Consider the following 16,422-nt stretch of genomic DNA (forward strand, 5'->3'; position numbering starts at 1 on the left):
TTAATTCCTTTGCTGTCACATCACTTTCCTCAGTCAGTTAATGTAGCCTGAGATGGAATAATAATTTCAATATCTATAGTTGATACAACTTTCTAAATGTTATTTCATGTGGTTCTTTCTGATGGTAGGTGGAAAAGTTAGGTTTACAAGTTAATCATGCAGTGAAGCTCTGGACCATGTTTTTATGTCCTGCCACCATAGTACACAGCATTATATTGCCATGCTGGAGTCTGTGACTCTGCAGACCACGGATAGCTCATACGCAATAGAGACTCTGATTAGATTCCGAAGCACCTTGCTGCATAAATTTGCATATTTATGAGGAAACACTGATTTTTTTTTTCCAGAAATTGATGTAACTCATTTGCCCTTAAAGCCAACAAGTTTAAACCGATAGCGAATATGTAGTACAAGGATGTTGGTATGGAAAATCTGCTCAATCATGCTAATTAATGAGCTAATTGACTTAATTAGGAGGAAACAGATTTTTCTTCTAAACATAACTCAGGAACAATACATAGTAGAAACTTCATACTTACACCACATGTACCTCAAATTGAATCAATCGATTCGATTTTGTTGTGCATTACTGTATATATTTGCATATTAACGAGGTAAAACTTTTTTTTTTTTTTTTTTTAATCTGTTAAATCGTGGCGGGACATAAGGAGATCCAAGTGCCTCTTAAAATTACAGTTCAACATGTCTAACAGGAGATTTTACTTCTGAGACAAAATGTGTTCTCTGTCATATTTTATGCACAATGAAAATGTGGATGTTTTTAAACATTTTATTATTAAATATTAAAAATAATAATAATAACACATTGTGGGTGTGATTTATTAGTGCCAACAGGTGTTAGATGCAGTAAATGCCAGCGGCACTTTTTCAGGTATTGGCGGCTACAGTATAACAATGGCTGATGTGTTTTTGGTTATAATATTTCTCTCTTGTGAGGAAAGAAGATCCTTCATGAATGAAGACACGTGACCAAACACGGTGACGTCTGGCTTCGATACAAGAGAAAGGAATCAACAAGGGGAGCACGGGCTGGCGTCTGGAGCGTCTGTCGGCGAAACCGAGGGTTCAACTGTGCCTCTAATGTGTGGTCGTCCGCATGTTGCTCTGAGAAGAGGACCTTGACGGCTGCAACTCCGGAGAGCGTCATTTCTAAGTCAGGTGGGTCTATAAATCAAGCGGAGTCGGTGTTGTTATGCTGAGTGTGCATGCCTTCGCCTCGCCGCTGACGAGCTCCGCCGAGCTCGCCAGCGGCTAGCTTTAGCATGCCTAGCTCCTCGCGTCGACCCTCGTCAAGCTCACTCTTGTTCGTGGAGAAAAAAAAAATTCAAACTAAAAGAGGCCGCGTCGCTCGAGCGTTCGGCGCACACGCTCTCACATGCGAGGGGTTTTATTTTGAAAGCGTGTACCGGAAGTGCCCGTGTAGTCGGTGAGAGCTGACAATGGTCGGGCTCCTACAATGCTGAGATGGCAGCTCATCTTTTGTACGCTCTCCCGAGCTGCGAGTGAAACATGTCAGTCAGATGTTGGGGCTTCGGTGTGGCGCCGCGGGGCAGTGCGTCTCGCCGGGTGAATGGTGATTTCCCCAACTGAGGAGTCGCTCCGTTGCCACATTTATAGTAGGAGGGCTGAGCACGGGGATTTCCTCGCTTGCTTGTTTTTGTAGGCGGGGAGTTGTTTGCCACTTTCACAAGCAGGCGTTGAGAGGCTGGAGGGAAGAGTCGCGGAATGTCAGAACTGTGCAACTAGGTTGCTTTTGTGTCCAAACAGTTCGGGTCCACCGTCTCACGGCCGCTTCTCGGTGGTTTGTCAACTCATGCGCTTCTCACCGCTCAAACCTGCTGCTTCATCACCTCGTTGTGAAAGGGAGCAAGAGCGAGCCGAGGCAGCGCTTTAGCGAGATCAGGTTGGTTGCAACATTTTTCTCATGGCATTTCTGTCAAAGATGACTGTGATTGTCAAGGCTGTGCGTTGTGTTGTGCCTTTTTTTGTGCAGCTTTAAATTGCATGCACATCTTTCGGGGGATGCTTGCAGACCATCGTTTCGTATTGAATTGGTTCACCTGAAGTGACAATTCATTTAACCGCTGGTTAAATTGTAACAATGGCAGTGGCAAACCAAAACCCGCCGTCCTTGGCTTTATTATCACATTCAGACAATTAACCACAGTATTGTGTTATTATTGTCAACCAACAAGCAGCGGTATTTTTATCATGCTGAATCATCACAATGATGTATTTAGACGTTCTCACAATCCACCCCGAAATATGGCACCACCGGACAAAGGTCTGCTCGGTGGATAAGGGTCGATGTTTATCACCAAGCCGCCGTCATTGAGGAGATGGATCGAAATGGTGTTGATCTGTTGTGCAAGTCACTCATCATGCCATGAGCATCAAGTGATGACCATCTTGCATTTATCAATAGCCTCATCTACATTCAGCTGAGAATGTGCATTTTATTGCAGTGCTGTCATGATGTACATCAACAAACAGGGAGTGAGTACATTTAGACTAAGTGCTTAGGTGTCAAGTGCGATGTCAAATCCATTTGAAAAATGCACGATAAGCAATATATTATGCCTCTGTTGTTATAATGGAGTCCTGCAATGAGTGGCTGTTTAAATTGGGTCATGTGTAATTATAGGATTATGGGAAGTTGAAAACAACACCTAATTTAGGTAGTATTTGAGATGAACAGCTGGTTTAAGATATAAGTATAATTTGGTATGTGTGGCTTGCTTTAAACGCCTTGTGTATTTGTTACTGAATAGGATAGAGAACCAGCTTTCTTATGACATTACTTAATGCAGTGAAACACTTCTTTTCTCTTATTTTGGGCTGGCAGATGCTCTTGTTTCCCAGTGTGTGACATGATGAAATTTGCTGCTTATTAGAGTGCACGCTTATGGAGGGCAGGTAATGAATTACCCATGGAGAATCTCTGTGCAATTGGAAAAGTCACCTTGGAAACTGTTGAGCATATATAGGCAGGGCTAAACAGATAGAAGTTGCCCATTCTTGCTCAGATATCCAACTTATTTCATCATCTCTGTTCATGGGAGCAGGGCATTGAAGTGTGTTTAGCAGACAGGCCAGCCCTACATCAGAAGCTCGCCTCTGCAATGAAGCGTAATGCCCATCTCTGCCTTTCTCTGCAGGTAACAAGAACAGATGAGGGCCCGTATAAGAGCCCGATGGGGCTGGCAATGGTGTATGGATGGAGGTAGGGAGTGGTGGAGATCAGCTCTGAGATTTATCACCTCTTACACTGGGGTAGCAAAGATAAAATAGGGCTGGATACCATGGAGGTGAATCGAGTGCACAACTCATATCCAGTGGCGTTACTCAGAATGGGCAGGTGGTGGAGGCTGGAAGAGGATATGTGAGGTTGATGAAACATGAGGCAAGACTTTACACAGCATAGAGTGCAGTCTGGCCACCAACACCTCTGTTTGGTCAACACAGCGGCGCCTTGGGAGTAGTTGGCCTATTCAGGACAATTAACAGCCTCCAGAAAGGAACACAAATGTGGGATTTGTCCACAAAAGTGCTGCTTAAGCTGCATGGGGAAATGGGAATGCCTGGAAGGAAGGGAGAAAAAGATCAATATGGTTTTTTTCCCCCCCTTTTTGCAATAGGGAGGGAGTGTTGGTGATGAAACCTCTTGCAAGTGTAGTGCGGATTATGATTGCTTAGCATTGCGATATGCCCGCTCCACTTCTCAAAGTAATACTTTCATCCAGACAGAGTGGCAAGTGTGTTTGATGATTTTTCTGTCTGGAGCTTGAGTCGGACTTGGCATGTTCATTACTGCCCTCTGTGTGTTCACAATGTAGATGAGCAAATAATGGACACAACGTGGCGAGTGTAAGTGTGGAGTCGTTCACTGGCTTCTGTTTTTCATGTAACCTACTTTTACCTTGGCTGATTTATGTGCAGGACACATCAGTGGTAAACAGACATTAAAAAAAAATCTAACCACACCCATATTTATGTAATATGCTAAGTTAAAATGAAACTAGTGAATCACGTGGGGAAGAAATTGCCAGTTTCCTTGTATTTTCAAGAGTTTTAGGAGACAAAATTAGACTGTTCTCCCAATATTCTGATATGTTCTGGGCTCAATATGTATAATAATGTAAATTTTCTAAGGAGATTCAAGATAGTGAGACCTTGTGCTAAGATAAGCAGTGTATAAACCCACATTGGAGAGAACCTCAGGCAGATCATTGTGCCTGAGCACTGTCTGTATTGGTTCTTGATCAAATTAACATATTCTCTGTAAATACCTTTTGGGTTTCTCAAAATTCTACTAAATTAGTGCCCTACCTGGTCAATTATGTTAAACATGCCACAAAATCCAGAATTAATAATTTTATTACCTCCTCCATCGAGTCAAAATCTTTATACTGACACCATTAGAAAGAATTATAATATCTAGTTAGAAATGGGAGGTATTGTATTTATACAGAATATTCCTAATTTACAAAAGCAAAGCGACAAATATTATAAGTAAACAGTCTGCATTGTAGGCAGTCTGCATTGCGTAATACAACATTTATATATTTGTGTATTTAGTTATTGTTCAGCTGAGTTCCTGGCGTACACAGAGTGAGCAGGTTGCAGTTCAGTGTCTTGCTCAAATAGAATATTTAAACGCTATGGATGGACATATCAGCTGCTGTGGGGATCAAACCTGCAACTTGACTCGCACAATAAGAAAATCCTAAATAAAAAGGGATGTCCTCATATTTACTCAAATACTTTTAGCTTTAGTTCTAAGACTAAAATATGTGAGGAAATGAGAAGTGGAATGATCATTGAGGTAGACCTGAGTTAAAATTATTGGTATTGAATGCATGATTATTCATGTGTATTCTGGAGTGATGTAATTGCAATTTTTTTTTTTGGGGGGGGGGGGGGGGGCACACAATCACATTGAGTGTGAGGCTCCATCAAATATCCTGTAGGCAGACATCATCAATCACTTGCCATAATGTGAACTGAATGGTGGCAGTGTTATTAATAGAAATTAGCATCTTTGTTACTTTCAGGTGATAACTCTACTAACTGACTGCATTTGAATCAAAGCACTCCACAGGAAAAATCTATCTCACAGGGGAGTTTTCAATTGAAGAGAATCCACCTTGAATCATAGCTGTTCAGTGGTAGTAATCACAAACGTGAATTATTTCAATATTTCATTTTAAATTGCGTTAAAATGTGTTGAACTGCTGTAGTGTAGCCTTTCTTGCTGCAAAGGCTTTGTTGTAGCTGTGAGGTCAGTGCAATATGAATTTAATATGTATGCAACCAGTGTAGTAAAGCTCCTGGATATTTTGTCAGTGTGTGGGTCGTCTGCAACCCTTACTTCCTCTGCCAGTGCAAGGCCGAAGTATCAAGAGCTGTTCTCTTCCTGTTTAATCAAGTCCTCCAGGCAGATACTGTGGAAGGCCAGTGAAATCTCCTCTCTTGTCCTACTGCTTATGCTAACAGAGCAGCTCCAAGAGTAAACAGCAGCTACAGAGCTTGGAAATAGATTCTGTATGTATCGAAACATTGGTTAATGCAAACCAGTCCAAACCAAGTCCCTTTAAATATCCCTCACATTATCAGTGACTTCAGAAAATACAAATTCCCTTGAGGGCAGTGATTCATATTTTTCCCTTTAAACCACATGAACTAGATGCAAATTTCAGACATAAATGTGCCACATGCTCTTCTGCATGGTATAACCTACTAGGTTCCATATGGGGCTTTTTTCAGAGCCCGTGTCTATTACAGTGCATCATTTTATGCTAGTTATTTTTAAATTATGACACATAATCTGTGTTAGCTGTATATGTCAACCTATGAAGAAACAAATATGGAAAATTGTGCACCAGGTTTCTACATAAAGTTACACAATATTTAAAATGTTTAATTTTCTGTGCTTTCATCACCCACTGTTTGTCTCTTTCTAGAAATATTTGAATCTTTTCAAATTGGTACAAAATGGAGCAAATATCTTGGTAGTATTTAATTATTTATAATTATTTGAATATTTTTACAAACATAAGAGATGGGATAATGTATTAATAGCCTAACATCCTTTTGTCCTCATCCTGGAAGGCTAGTATAATCTTAAATGTAAATACCACTACAATTACTTATTTTTATTTATTATTATTAATTTTTTGATTATTCTAAAATGGATCATTTCAAATAAGTTATCTCAATCGATGAAAGCATCAAAAAGAAATGTTATATAGCAAATATATTGTATCATGTTTATCATGTACATAAAACATGTAGGCTACCAAAGCTACTGGCCCAGGTTTAGGTGCTAACAAATAAGCTAATGCCAAGCACCCATGTAAATTGTTCCCTGTTTGTATTACGCAGCAGGCAGCAAATCAGTCTTCAGTCTTTTTTAAATTGTCATTTACTGTATGTGGAAAAACTTGCACTGCAGAAATAAATCCATGAATAAAACATCAATCCCAAATTTTGTTTCAGAACAATCTTCTTCTCTTCTGATTCCTTGTAATGTTGATCGTAGAGTGTTTCATTGTATTCAGCATCTGTCTGTTCTTGTAGCCTGAATGCATCTGCAGAGCAGAGCGGTGTCAGGATGATGAAGAGACTGTTGCTAACAACCATTTAACTAGAGTCATACTATATTTATTTTAAGAGTCAGTCTTTTGAAAAGGTTGTGATATCAATTTGGTTACTTGCTATTTTAATATTGCCCTAAACCTCCACTGGTCAAAAGTATTGGCTTAGTATTTCCCCTCTACTGCAAGCGTATCACATTTCCCTCTGAAAGCTGCTGAATGATTTCCCCTCTCCCCCTTTTTGTCACTCTTATTTCACGCTCTGAATACTTAGTAGTTAATAGCTTCCCTCCCCTCTTCCCATCGTACCTTTCTCTCCCACAGACATGCTCGCACACTGTTGTCTCCATACACGAGTTTACACCAGTCTTCCAGTAACTCTTCCTGAGCTATCAGAGGAGTCTGATTTTTAATTTGCAGTTAAATGGCGCCCGACACATGGAGCTTGCTTGATAATTGACTTCACTCAGCTGAAGGGAGGAATGATTAGATCTGAATATCTAGGCGATCTTTTCAACTCTGAATTAGAAGGGAGGGAGTAAAAGTAGTGGCTCTGATCAGGCATGAAGTGTTGAGAATGACTATTTATGGCATACAGGCCGAACATGTTGGCTGGCTGCATTAAGCATCTCAACCCTGAAAGAGCAAGTGGACAGGACAACAAATAAGCACAGAGCAGAAATTAATGAGCCAAAGCATAACGAGAAAGTGCTGACATTTCCCTTATTTTTCAGATACTCATCTCATCATGTCCTTTTCAGTATCTTTGTAGTTATCATCTGTTTCCTGTGGAAAGTCCATGATAATGGGGTGGGAGGCTACAAGTCTCATACATTATTGATCGGAGAAACTGAATAGGTGATCATACTGACTTCACATCCAGCTCTCTTCTTTTGTGTTGCGTTAATCGTCTGAGATGTGCAGGTTTTGCAAAGACCAAGCAGTGCTAAACCATGCTAGGCCAACCAAGGCCCAATCTACATCTGGGCCATAGCTCCTTTATCTCCTTTTGCGGCTGTAGAGATCTTCTTTTCAAGTCTGGTGTGGTCATAGCAGAGGAGGCAGATTTAAACTAGGCTTATAAGCAAAGTGTGCCACATCAAGGTTCTTCTTTTCGTGTGAGATGATATGTAGCTGCTGAGGTTCACAGAACTGAGTTGCCGTTGTTGGATGCTGCCTGTGCTTTCCTGTAAACAGTCTTTAATCAGCATGCACCTCCACTGTCTAGTTTTATTCACTTCATTAGCAAGCTGCCAGCGCCAAGTGCCCGGACGCTTCTTTTCAAAAATTGATCATGACAAGTTAAATTTATATGTGCTTGTGTGGTTTTGGTAATCTGTCTCTGTGCGGATAGGTGTGCATGTGATTGGTTACGTGATATGCAATCCACTGTCATGTCTCAGTAAAGCTTGCACCCCGTTAGTCCTCCCCAGCCCTGTTTAGTATTCAGAGAGCAGGCGCTGTCGTAATCTGGATTCTGAGGCAGGTTGCTGGGGTTTTTGTTTGCACTTATGGCCCTGATAATCTTGTTACACTGCTGTCAAGTGGAGCTGGCTCTCCCTGCAGCCCTCAACCACCATGTGTGCCACCTTCAGTATCAGAAATCCACCAACCCCCCTCCCCCCTCGCCGCCCCCACCCGCCTACCGCCATTTTGAGACAGCCGCTGATGGAAGAGCCTTGGATGTATCCTTGAAGAATCACCTCCTGAGCATCTTTATTCAGCCTCCCACTCCCGTCCCTGTCTCCCACCCCCAACCTTAGGCAGGCAACGACAGTGATAAATATTCATCAGGGGATGCAGTGCGTGGATGCTGTAGCCTCGGTTCCCCCTCAACAAAGGGTCCCCTAGCTAATGGTGTCCATCCTTGGCAGCCCTCCTGGAGAGATCCTGTGGAGGGGATGAGATCATTAAAGCGTGACACGGGCTCAAGGCCGGACCTATCATGTCACATCAGCATTTATCCCACCAGAGTTTTTTTCCCCCCTTAAGTCTCAACCTAAGCCGACCCCACCTTCGTGAGCTGCCCTCCATAGATTTAGATCAACACAGACAGCTTTTGAAGGTTGACTGGGTTGCTCTCATTGTGTTAGTTGAACTTCACAACTTCCTAATTGGCACCTTGGTTTTGGTCCTTGCTGAGATCAGTATTTTATTTTTATTTTTTTTCTCTCAACCTGTTCTTCTCAGGCTCCTCTAAATGTGTCGAGCATGCATTTTTCACAAGGCTGTTTGCTCTCTCTGTCTCTCCCTCTTTCTTTTCTTCTCACCTCTCTTTCCCTCTCTCTTTCTCTCTGTCTGTCTCTCTCACCATCTCCTCCTTCCCTTTCTCTGGGTGACCACACTCAGCGTTTTCTATTTCCTGTGGGTGTGATGTCTCTCCTCCACAAGCAATCAGCTCTGATTTGTCAGCGTTCTTCCAGGCAATTCATAAAAATTCAGCAAGCACCTACAAAAGACATCTGTGTCCCCGCGCGTGCTCCCTGCCGTCACGGGCCCTGTGCTCCAAGCTGCAGCTTTCACCTCCTGCTCCATTTGCTAGGCACACAGAAATCATGGAATCATTAATGGGAAGTGATACATGTGTGCAGTGAAGACACTGGTGTCTACTGTCCTCAATTGCAACCGTGAAGAGAGCGAACTTGTCAAATGCAAGGGCACTCTTTGGTAATCAAATCAGTGCAGCAAGTCTGAAATTTCCCTTGTCACTTTTTTGGAAAATTATAGGTGTGTTTGTCCTTTCTTTGCCTCTCTGTTTGTTTGTGTGCGCATGCCTCTTTGTCTCTGTGAGGTATGACATGCCTGGTAGTGGAAGGGAGCAGCTGTGCATTGGACCTTGTCTGTGTTGTGCTGCCATGCCCTGTCATTGGTAGCTGTCTGTTGGCAGCAGCCTGTGCTGGAGGGTTGCAGCCTGGGCGCAGTCCTTCCACAGTGTCATATGGTGAGCTTTCAGCTTGCCAAGCCATGCCTACTATGTTACCCTACACAGCTGTGTGACAGAATATGCCTCCTCAACCTGGACAATGTGCCATCGCTTGGCATATTCAAGAATCCAACTGGTTTTTGAACAATGTTGGGTCTAAGCTGCTGAGGGGGAAATGATAGGCTTAATATGAAATTTGGAAGATGGAGCCTTTTTTCTACCCTCATCCCAGTAGCTATTAGTGGAGTACTTTCCTGTCTATTTGTCCATTATCTGTGCATCATCAGGCAGACCATTATCCCATTATGTTTTGCATCTGTGGTCCAAATGCTTACTGGAAATGAGTCACCACAAAGGCCGGTGAAAGGTAGGTGTTACTATCAGTCAGCTATTCATAGCCGGCCCAACAGGGATGAAAGTATCACATTTAAAAAGTCCTCCGCAGATAGTGAAAGGCTTTTTATATGGGCATCTGCAGCCCAGAGAAACATCCCCATTTTATCAGGAGGCAGAGGACGTTTTTTGAAGTGAAAGCATCAAGAATGCAAGTCACAATCTGACCTCATGTTATGTCCCCAGCCTGTGTGATAGTGTCGTATTCAGGTCATTTTTAACAAGCGTCTGTCTCTCCCTGTTTGGCTCAGGTGACCAGTTCACCTGTAGCACCCTTTTGTTGCCATGGAAATATCCTGGCCATCTTAGTGCACTTCAGAGCTACGACTCATGCGTTTCCTCCCCTTTCCTTCCCTCACTGAGCTTCTCTGCACACATCACACATATGCATGATGACAATCTTAGTGGGCGTGTAGGCTACAAACACATGCCCACACAGAAAATAGTACCTTTTGGGATGTTTTTTTTCTTGGGATTCTTTTGTTCCCTGTTTTGATGCTAAAAAGTTGTAAGAGCCCACATGCATTTGTTTATGTGCTCAGTACTAACACACTCTGCTGGGCTGTGTAAATCAGCTTACTGAGGCAATGTGCTGGCTGGGCTGACTGTGGTGGGTGCCTGTGTCGCTGACACAGCATTTATGGTGTGTACTGTAAAGCACCCAGGGCCACGGCTGTGTGTGTGTGTGTGTGTGTGTGTGTGTGTGTGTGTGTGTGTGTGTGTGTGTGTGTTAGTTAGTGTGTGCACGCACACTTATCTGATGACAGAGCTCACATGGTGAAAGGCACCCAACCTTCTGTCTGTCTTAACACCAGTAGGTTAGATTTCCTGCCTGCACAGCTTCTCTTGGTGTTCCCTCAGTACTGACATGACAGAATAAACTGCAGTGCAGTGCTCTTGTTCTGGAGTAGTTGAGGCTCTGCAGTGGTTACAGCATATCCCTTTTTTCATCGATTTATGGGATTATAGTCTCTCACTGGCCAAATCTAGACAGGTGTGACTGTCTAGACTGGATAGCTGGTATAGTAGATGAAAGCCTGTCCTGTGTTAATGTATTTTAGCTGAGGTTGTATGTACAGCAGAAAGGCAGAGCCTTTTTCAGTCAATTTATGTCTTTGGCTGTTTCTGCTCTCAAAGGCTGCACTTAACAGAAGTGACTTCTCATGAGTTTTGTTTTCTAAGAAATTGTAGGGAATTGCTGCCAGCCAACTAAATGTCATTCTCCTCGTGACTCACCACATTGCTGTTTGAATACAGTCCAAGTTTCAAGTAAGAGATCTTTAAGGCACTTCCCATTGAACTGAATGACCTGGTATTACTCAAACTGACCTATGTCGAAGGGGGGGGAGTGTGTACCACCAAATCATTTGTTCATAGTGACAGCTGCAACAATAGCCTAGGTACCACTCGCTGAACAGACTTGGCATCACTTACAAGGAAGTCTGAAGTCCTTGACCCACTTTGTGCCTTGATGTATTTCAAGGACTTAGTCATTGTGTAGCGTCTTAGCCAGAAAATACATTCTTGTGAATCTCACAGAAATATTTTTGATGGTATTGTTTTATACTGATAGTGAGTTTTCTTACCCACAGACCACCCAGCAGTACAGGCAGACGCGGCTCTCGTGGCATGACTACCACAAACAAGGGAAACAAGGCCTTGAAGGTAAGTAGCTTGCACAACACAGAATTAAGTGTGAACAGTTTTATATATTAATGAAACAACCCGCGCTAACTAACTCCCATCCGCAGGTGAAGCGGGAGCCAGGGGAAAATGGCACCAGCCTGACGGATGACGAGCTGGTGACCATGTCGGTGCGGGAGCTGAACCAGCATCTACGGGGGCTGACGAAGGAGGAAATCCTGCAGCTGAAACAGCGGCGGCGTACCTTGAAGAACCGGGGCTACGCTGCCAGCTGCCGGGTGAAGCGTGTCACCCAGAAAGAGGAGCTGGAGAAGCAAAAGGCTCAGCTGCAGCAGGAAGTGGACAAGCTGGCCACAGAGAATGCCAGTATGAAGGTGGAGCTGGATGCTCTGCGTTCAAAGTATGAGGCCCTCCAAAGCTTTGCCAGGACTGTGGCCCGCAACCCCGTCACTGCGGCCAGGGGACCTATGGCCTCCGTCATAGGGCCCCTCATCCCTGGTAAAGTAGCCGCCACCAGCGTCATCACCATCGTCAAATCCAAAACGGAGGCTAGGTCGTAGTAGCAGAAAGGGCGAGAGGAAGATTTTCAAGACTAAACTAGTCAGTGCATTGTAACATGGCACAGGATAACCTGTGTAAGTTCTCGGTTTCACCCCTTGGCACTAACACTAATAATATGCTTCCCATTGTCACTCTGAAAGTACGACTCAGCAGTCTGCACTTGTCAGCAGATATGTTGTGCTTTAGAATGACACAATCAAATTGTATATTTTAGGACATCACAGTTTGTTGTTAAAGAATGGTAAATTATTGGCAATACTGAAACCTTTCATTTAAAAAGTGAGCTGTAGTCACATTGGGTGGCAAAAATGCAACGTGGCATCAAATTCAGACTGTTAATAGCTTGTTGATTTTTGAAGAGGTACTGTATGCGATGTGTGTGTTTACTTTAAGACTGAGCTCTTAAGATTTTTCCGTCCTAAGAATTAGAATTTGTAGAGTCTCATAGCTTGTCACAACTAGTAAAATAACAAAAAGACTTAGTCCTCGCCTATTACCCGACATAAACTTAAGAAAGAGCCAGCAGGTATGTTACTTAAAACCCTTTTGCTTGTTATTATGCACTGACTTAAATTAGCAATTAACAAATGGTAACAAACTCTTGGTGTGGATGCTACAGATGTCTTCAAAACAGCCTGACTAACCCAAAACTAGTAAATTAGTACAATTTGTGATTTTGTTGGTCGTCTGTCAAGAATATAAGCATGAAATAATGCTCCCAAATCTAGCATTCATTTCTGTTTATGCATCTGTGACAGGCTTTAATGAACTTGTCATTATCAATATGACTGGTAGATGCAATAATATATGTATGCACTGAAAATACAAAGAGGTCTTGCGTATTCATGGTTAAGTGGAAACGTTAAAAATGATCAGCAGTTCTTAATGATATTGTTCCAGAGCTGAGTGCCATTCCAATATGACAAGATTCTTCTACAATATCTGAAAATCTGAATGTTAATACAGAAATATCCTCATGTTTTGTGGGGACAGTGAAATCCACAAACATTTTGAAACATCATTTTTGCTCATAGAGAAAATATGTTCAAGTTGTTTTGTTTAAAAGATATATATATTGCATTTTTTGTAATTACTTGTTGACAGGGCCGTCAGATATTTCCAAAAAAAAAAAAAATCTTTACACAAGCTTTACTGTTTGAATTGTTAAGGTGTAGAAAACTTTGTCTAATGTTGGGTTCTTGATTTTTATTACTAGGTAGATTACCTTCCATTGTTTATAGAAATACAGAAAAAGAAAACTTAAAAAAAAAAAAAATCCTGTGACATCTTTTTTGCAATTGTACCGAAAGTGGCTTACTATTGAAGTCTGATAGCTTTTTCTAGTGACTAGGCGCGTACTGTGGGGTAGCGCGTGATGTGATGTGTAAGTGACAAGTTGGCAGTGTCGTTCACTGTATAGATGTCAATGCTGTGCTATTTAAAACAAATCTGTAGAGCTAAACTAGGTGGTGTAAACAAGGTCAATTGTCTTTGTGCGTATTGGCATCTGTGATATCCTCTGCTTCCTTGGTGTTAGTTACAAATCATATTGTCATTAAGAGTTTACCGCATTGACCCATGTAAGACAGAATTGGGTGAAATGGTATTAGTGGGCATGAATTCAAAAGGCTTTTACCTGAAGCTTAAAGTGATACTGTCATTACCGAATCTGAATAATGGTTGCACCTGGTGCTGGATGCCCTCTAAATACATCCTCCGCAACCTGAAAGTAAGCGACTTCATTAATGGAGAGGTTTCATTGTTGTATTCACTTCAGCCTTGGGATTGGTCTGAATTAGATCACAGGAATAGAATGAGTAACTCCTCAAATTTAGCTGTTCACAGATTAAAAGAAATGTGTAGTTAACAAACAATTTTCTAGTTTACTTGTAGATGTTTTTTTCCGCCAGATCTTAATGAGAAACCTTACAGTTTCTCAAGATTATAACAATAAAATTGCATCAATGAACTTAAAGGATAACCACCAAATGGCGCAGCAACGCTTGTGTAAATTTACCCACTGGTCTTCAGATTAAAAGTGGTAGTAGTTTGGCTGAGGGTTTGTATGCACTAAGCTCCTGCTTGTTTTGCTCAGGACAAAACAGGTCACTCTAAAAACGAACAAACCTTTCTAGATGAGAAGCAGGGAAGCAGGGACGGCAGCTCTGTTCATTTTCTTTTTCTTTTCTTTTTATAATAAGCATGTCATAAAGGGCTTCAATCCACACTCAGAAAGAGACACAGCACGACCACGTAGAATTACAATCAACAGCAGCTGCCAGCAGCACTCCTTCTGTGCCAAGTGTCGCATTGCTCTCCTGGTCCTCTAAAAGGAATTTAACAGTGAAGCAGTTTTACACCTCAAGGTGAAAGTAGTTGTGTAATGACATTAACAGAATGCACTTCATCCAGATCTCACTCTCACTCCTGCTGGTCAGAACGTCTTATAGTGTCAGCGAGGTGTTAATCTACAGTCACTCTCAATACTACGCCTCAGCAAAACTCCATGCCAGAAACCTGGGTGCTGGTTATACTGTCTGTGCGCAAGTATCCTATCCTCACTTTGTCAACATGCTTAGCTATCTACATTGACTGGTTAACTGTGGGAAAAATATATATCTGACTCTTGACATAGCCCAGTATTGATGTTGGCGTCCTTATTGCTGTGGCAGTCTTGTGGAGTGAATCTTTTTTCGTGTCAAGTGTCTTTAAGGTGTTCGAGTGGCACCGTCGACCAATCTCTCAATCTCCGCTAGAGATGACGACTCCCTCTTTCTCACACATACAGGTGTATAGTATGTAGCTACAGTAGGTATTAATGACCATTGTGAAAAAGTGACCCTTAATATGCAACTCAGTGGAAAGGTGTGAAAGAGTAGATGTAAGAGTAATCAATATTGTCAAAGTGACTATGGTCTGTTATTTAATAATCCTTGCTGTTTTGTAGTTTGTTTGTTTGTTTGTATGTTTTTTGTTTGGTTTTTTTTTTTTTTTTTTGTAAAATGTGTTTTTATTTTGACCTCTGCCCTAATCCCCGAATGGAATAGCAGTTGGCCCTTGTTTATAGTATCTACCGTGTTAAATCTGTAGTAGTGCGCAGTGTTTTTTTTTTTTTTTGTTTTGTTTTTTTTTAAAGGAATCATGGGATAGTTGCACTCAAGCCTTACTCCCTAATTACTCTGGTCTTAAATTAGCTGAGTTGCAGATCCGTGAATTGGACTTGGATATCTGAATGGAAGATACTGCTATAATTTATACAGTATGCTGGGTTTTGTGCACTGAGTGAAATGGATGCTACAATTGATTCTGTCACAAGGGCCACTTGCAATATCTTTATTTTATTTTTTTTATTTTTTATTTTTTGGTATGCCCGGGTGCGTGTGTTTGTATGGTTGAGGTTCCTCTGCTGCTACACCAGTCATTAATGCTCATTGTTTGCTGTAGCACCATTCACAGCATTTCTGTTCTCATGTCGTGTTGAGTGTGTGTTTTGGAATTGATCTTAACACTGTAATTTGTTCTGCAGATTTAATTTTTAATTGTTTGTGGATTTTTTTTTTTTTTTTTTGTTTTTGTTTTGTTTTTTTTACAAGCAACATGTTAGAGAGGATAAATAACAGCACTTGTGTGGCAGTTGAATTTAATAGCTCTCAAGACATTGGCTTTTTTCATGAAATTATGCTTTTTAAACTGTTGACTGTGCAGGTTTTTTCCTCTTACTCCATGGAGTGGGTCTGTGTTTCAAAGGTATAAAAATCTGACTAAAGCGAGTAATACAAAGTTAATAATCTGTTTTGTTATTTTTCTGTATGGGTTGTAATAAAATATTGCAGTACTTTGTATGAAAACAGACAATAGTTAATTGTAACTATTTATAAATTAAATTATTGTACTTTTTGCAATCTGTAGATAAGTACTATGTATTCATATATACAGTAACAACTGTGGATTTAAATGTGATTCTCTGAGGTGTCTAAGTTATTGATGTATATATTGTATGTTTGTTGATACAGCTTACTTTATTTTCTATAAGACCAATAAAATGTTTTGAAAAAGTATTTTAAGCACCACTACTCTGTCTTTAGAGGCTTTTAAACACTGTTCAAATTGGGTTTTGTCATATTCTGTGGCGTCATTGACCCAGTTTGATACTTGTAAAAATAAACTGGCGGGGAAGGATTTTTGCCGTCCAGGGTGGGTTTTAGAAGACAGCGATCATTTAGATGGCACGATTTCTTTTTCTGTGATCCAAAAAAAGCTGTTGGGCGACCCACTTTGGCTAAC

The 16,422-nt window shown here is 41.4% G+C and overlaps 1 protein-coding gene across 3 annotated transcripts; it reads left to right on the forward strand.

The window, feature by feature from the left end:
• The first annotated feature begins 1,004 nt into the window (after positions 1 to 1,004).
• LOC139616261 (transcription factor MafG) lies at positions 1,005 to 16,196 on the forward strand. 3 transcript variants are annotated; one of them, XM_071473579.1, is made up of 3 exons: positions 1,005 to 1,179; positions 11,526 to 11,598; positions 11,685 to 13,414. In XM_071473579.1, the coding sequence occupies exons 2-3, from the start codon at positions 11,563 to 11,565 to the stop codon at positions 12,135 to 12,137; spliced, it is 489 nt and encodes a 162-aa protein (XP_071329680.1). In that variant the 5' UTR covers positions 1,005 to 1,179; positions 11,526 to 11,562; the 3' UTR covers positions 12,138 to 13,414. The 3 variants fall into 3 exon arrangements, with proteins under 3 accessions (XP_071329680.1, XP_071329682.1, XP_071329679.1); XM_071473581.1 differs by lacking the exon at positions 1,005 to 1,179 and adding an exon at positions 1,435 to 1,924 and having other exon boundaries at positions 11,685 to 16,196; XM_071473578.1 differs by lacking the exon at positions 1,005 to 1,179 and adding an exon at positions 3,014 to 3,244 and having other exon boundaries at positions 11,685 to 13,408.
• Positions 16,197 to 16,422: the final 226 nt, after the last annotated feature.

The sequence above is a fragment of the Trachinotus anak genome, unplaced genomic scaffold (genome assembly GCF_046630095.1).
Source record: "Trachinotus anak isolate AG129_WGS33_773 ecotype Australia unplaced genomic scaffold, CSIRO_AGI_Tana_v1 ptg000003l, whole genome shotgun sequence".
Taxonomy (NCBI): domain Eukaryota; kingdom Metazoa; phylum Chordata; class Actinopteri; order Carangiformes; family Carangidae; genus Trachinotus; species Trachinotus anak.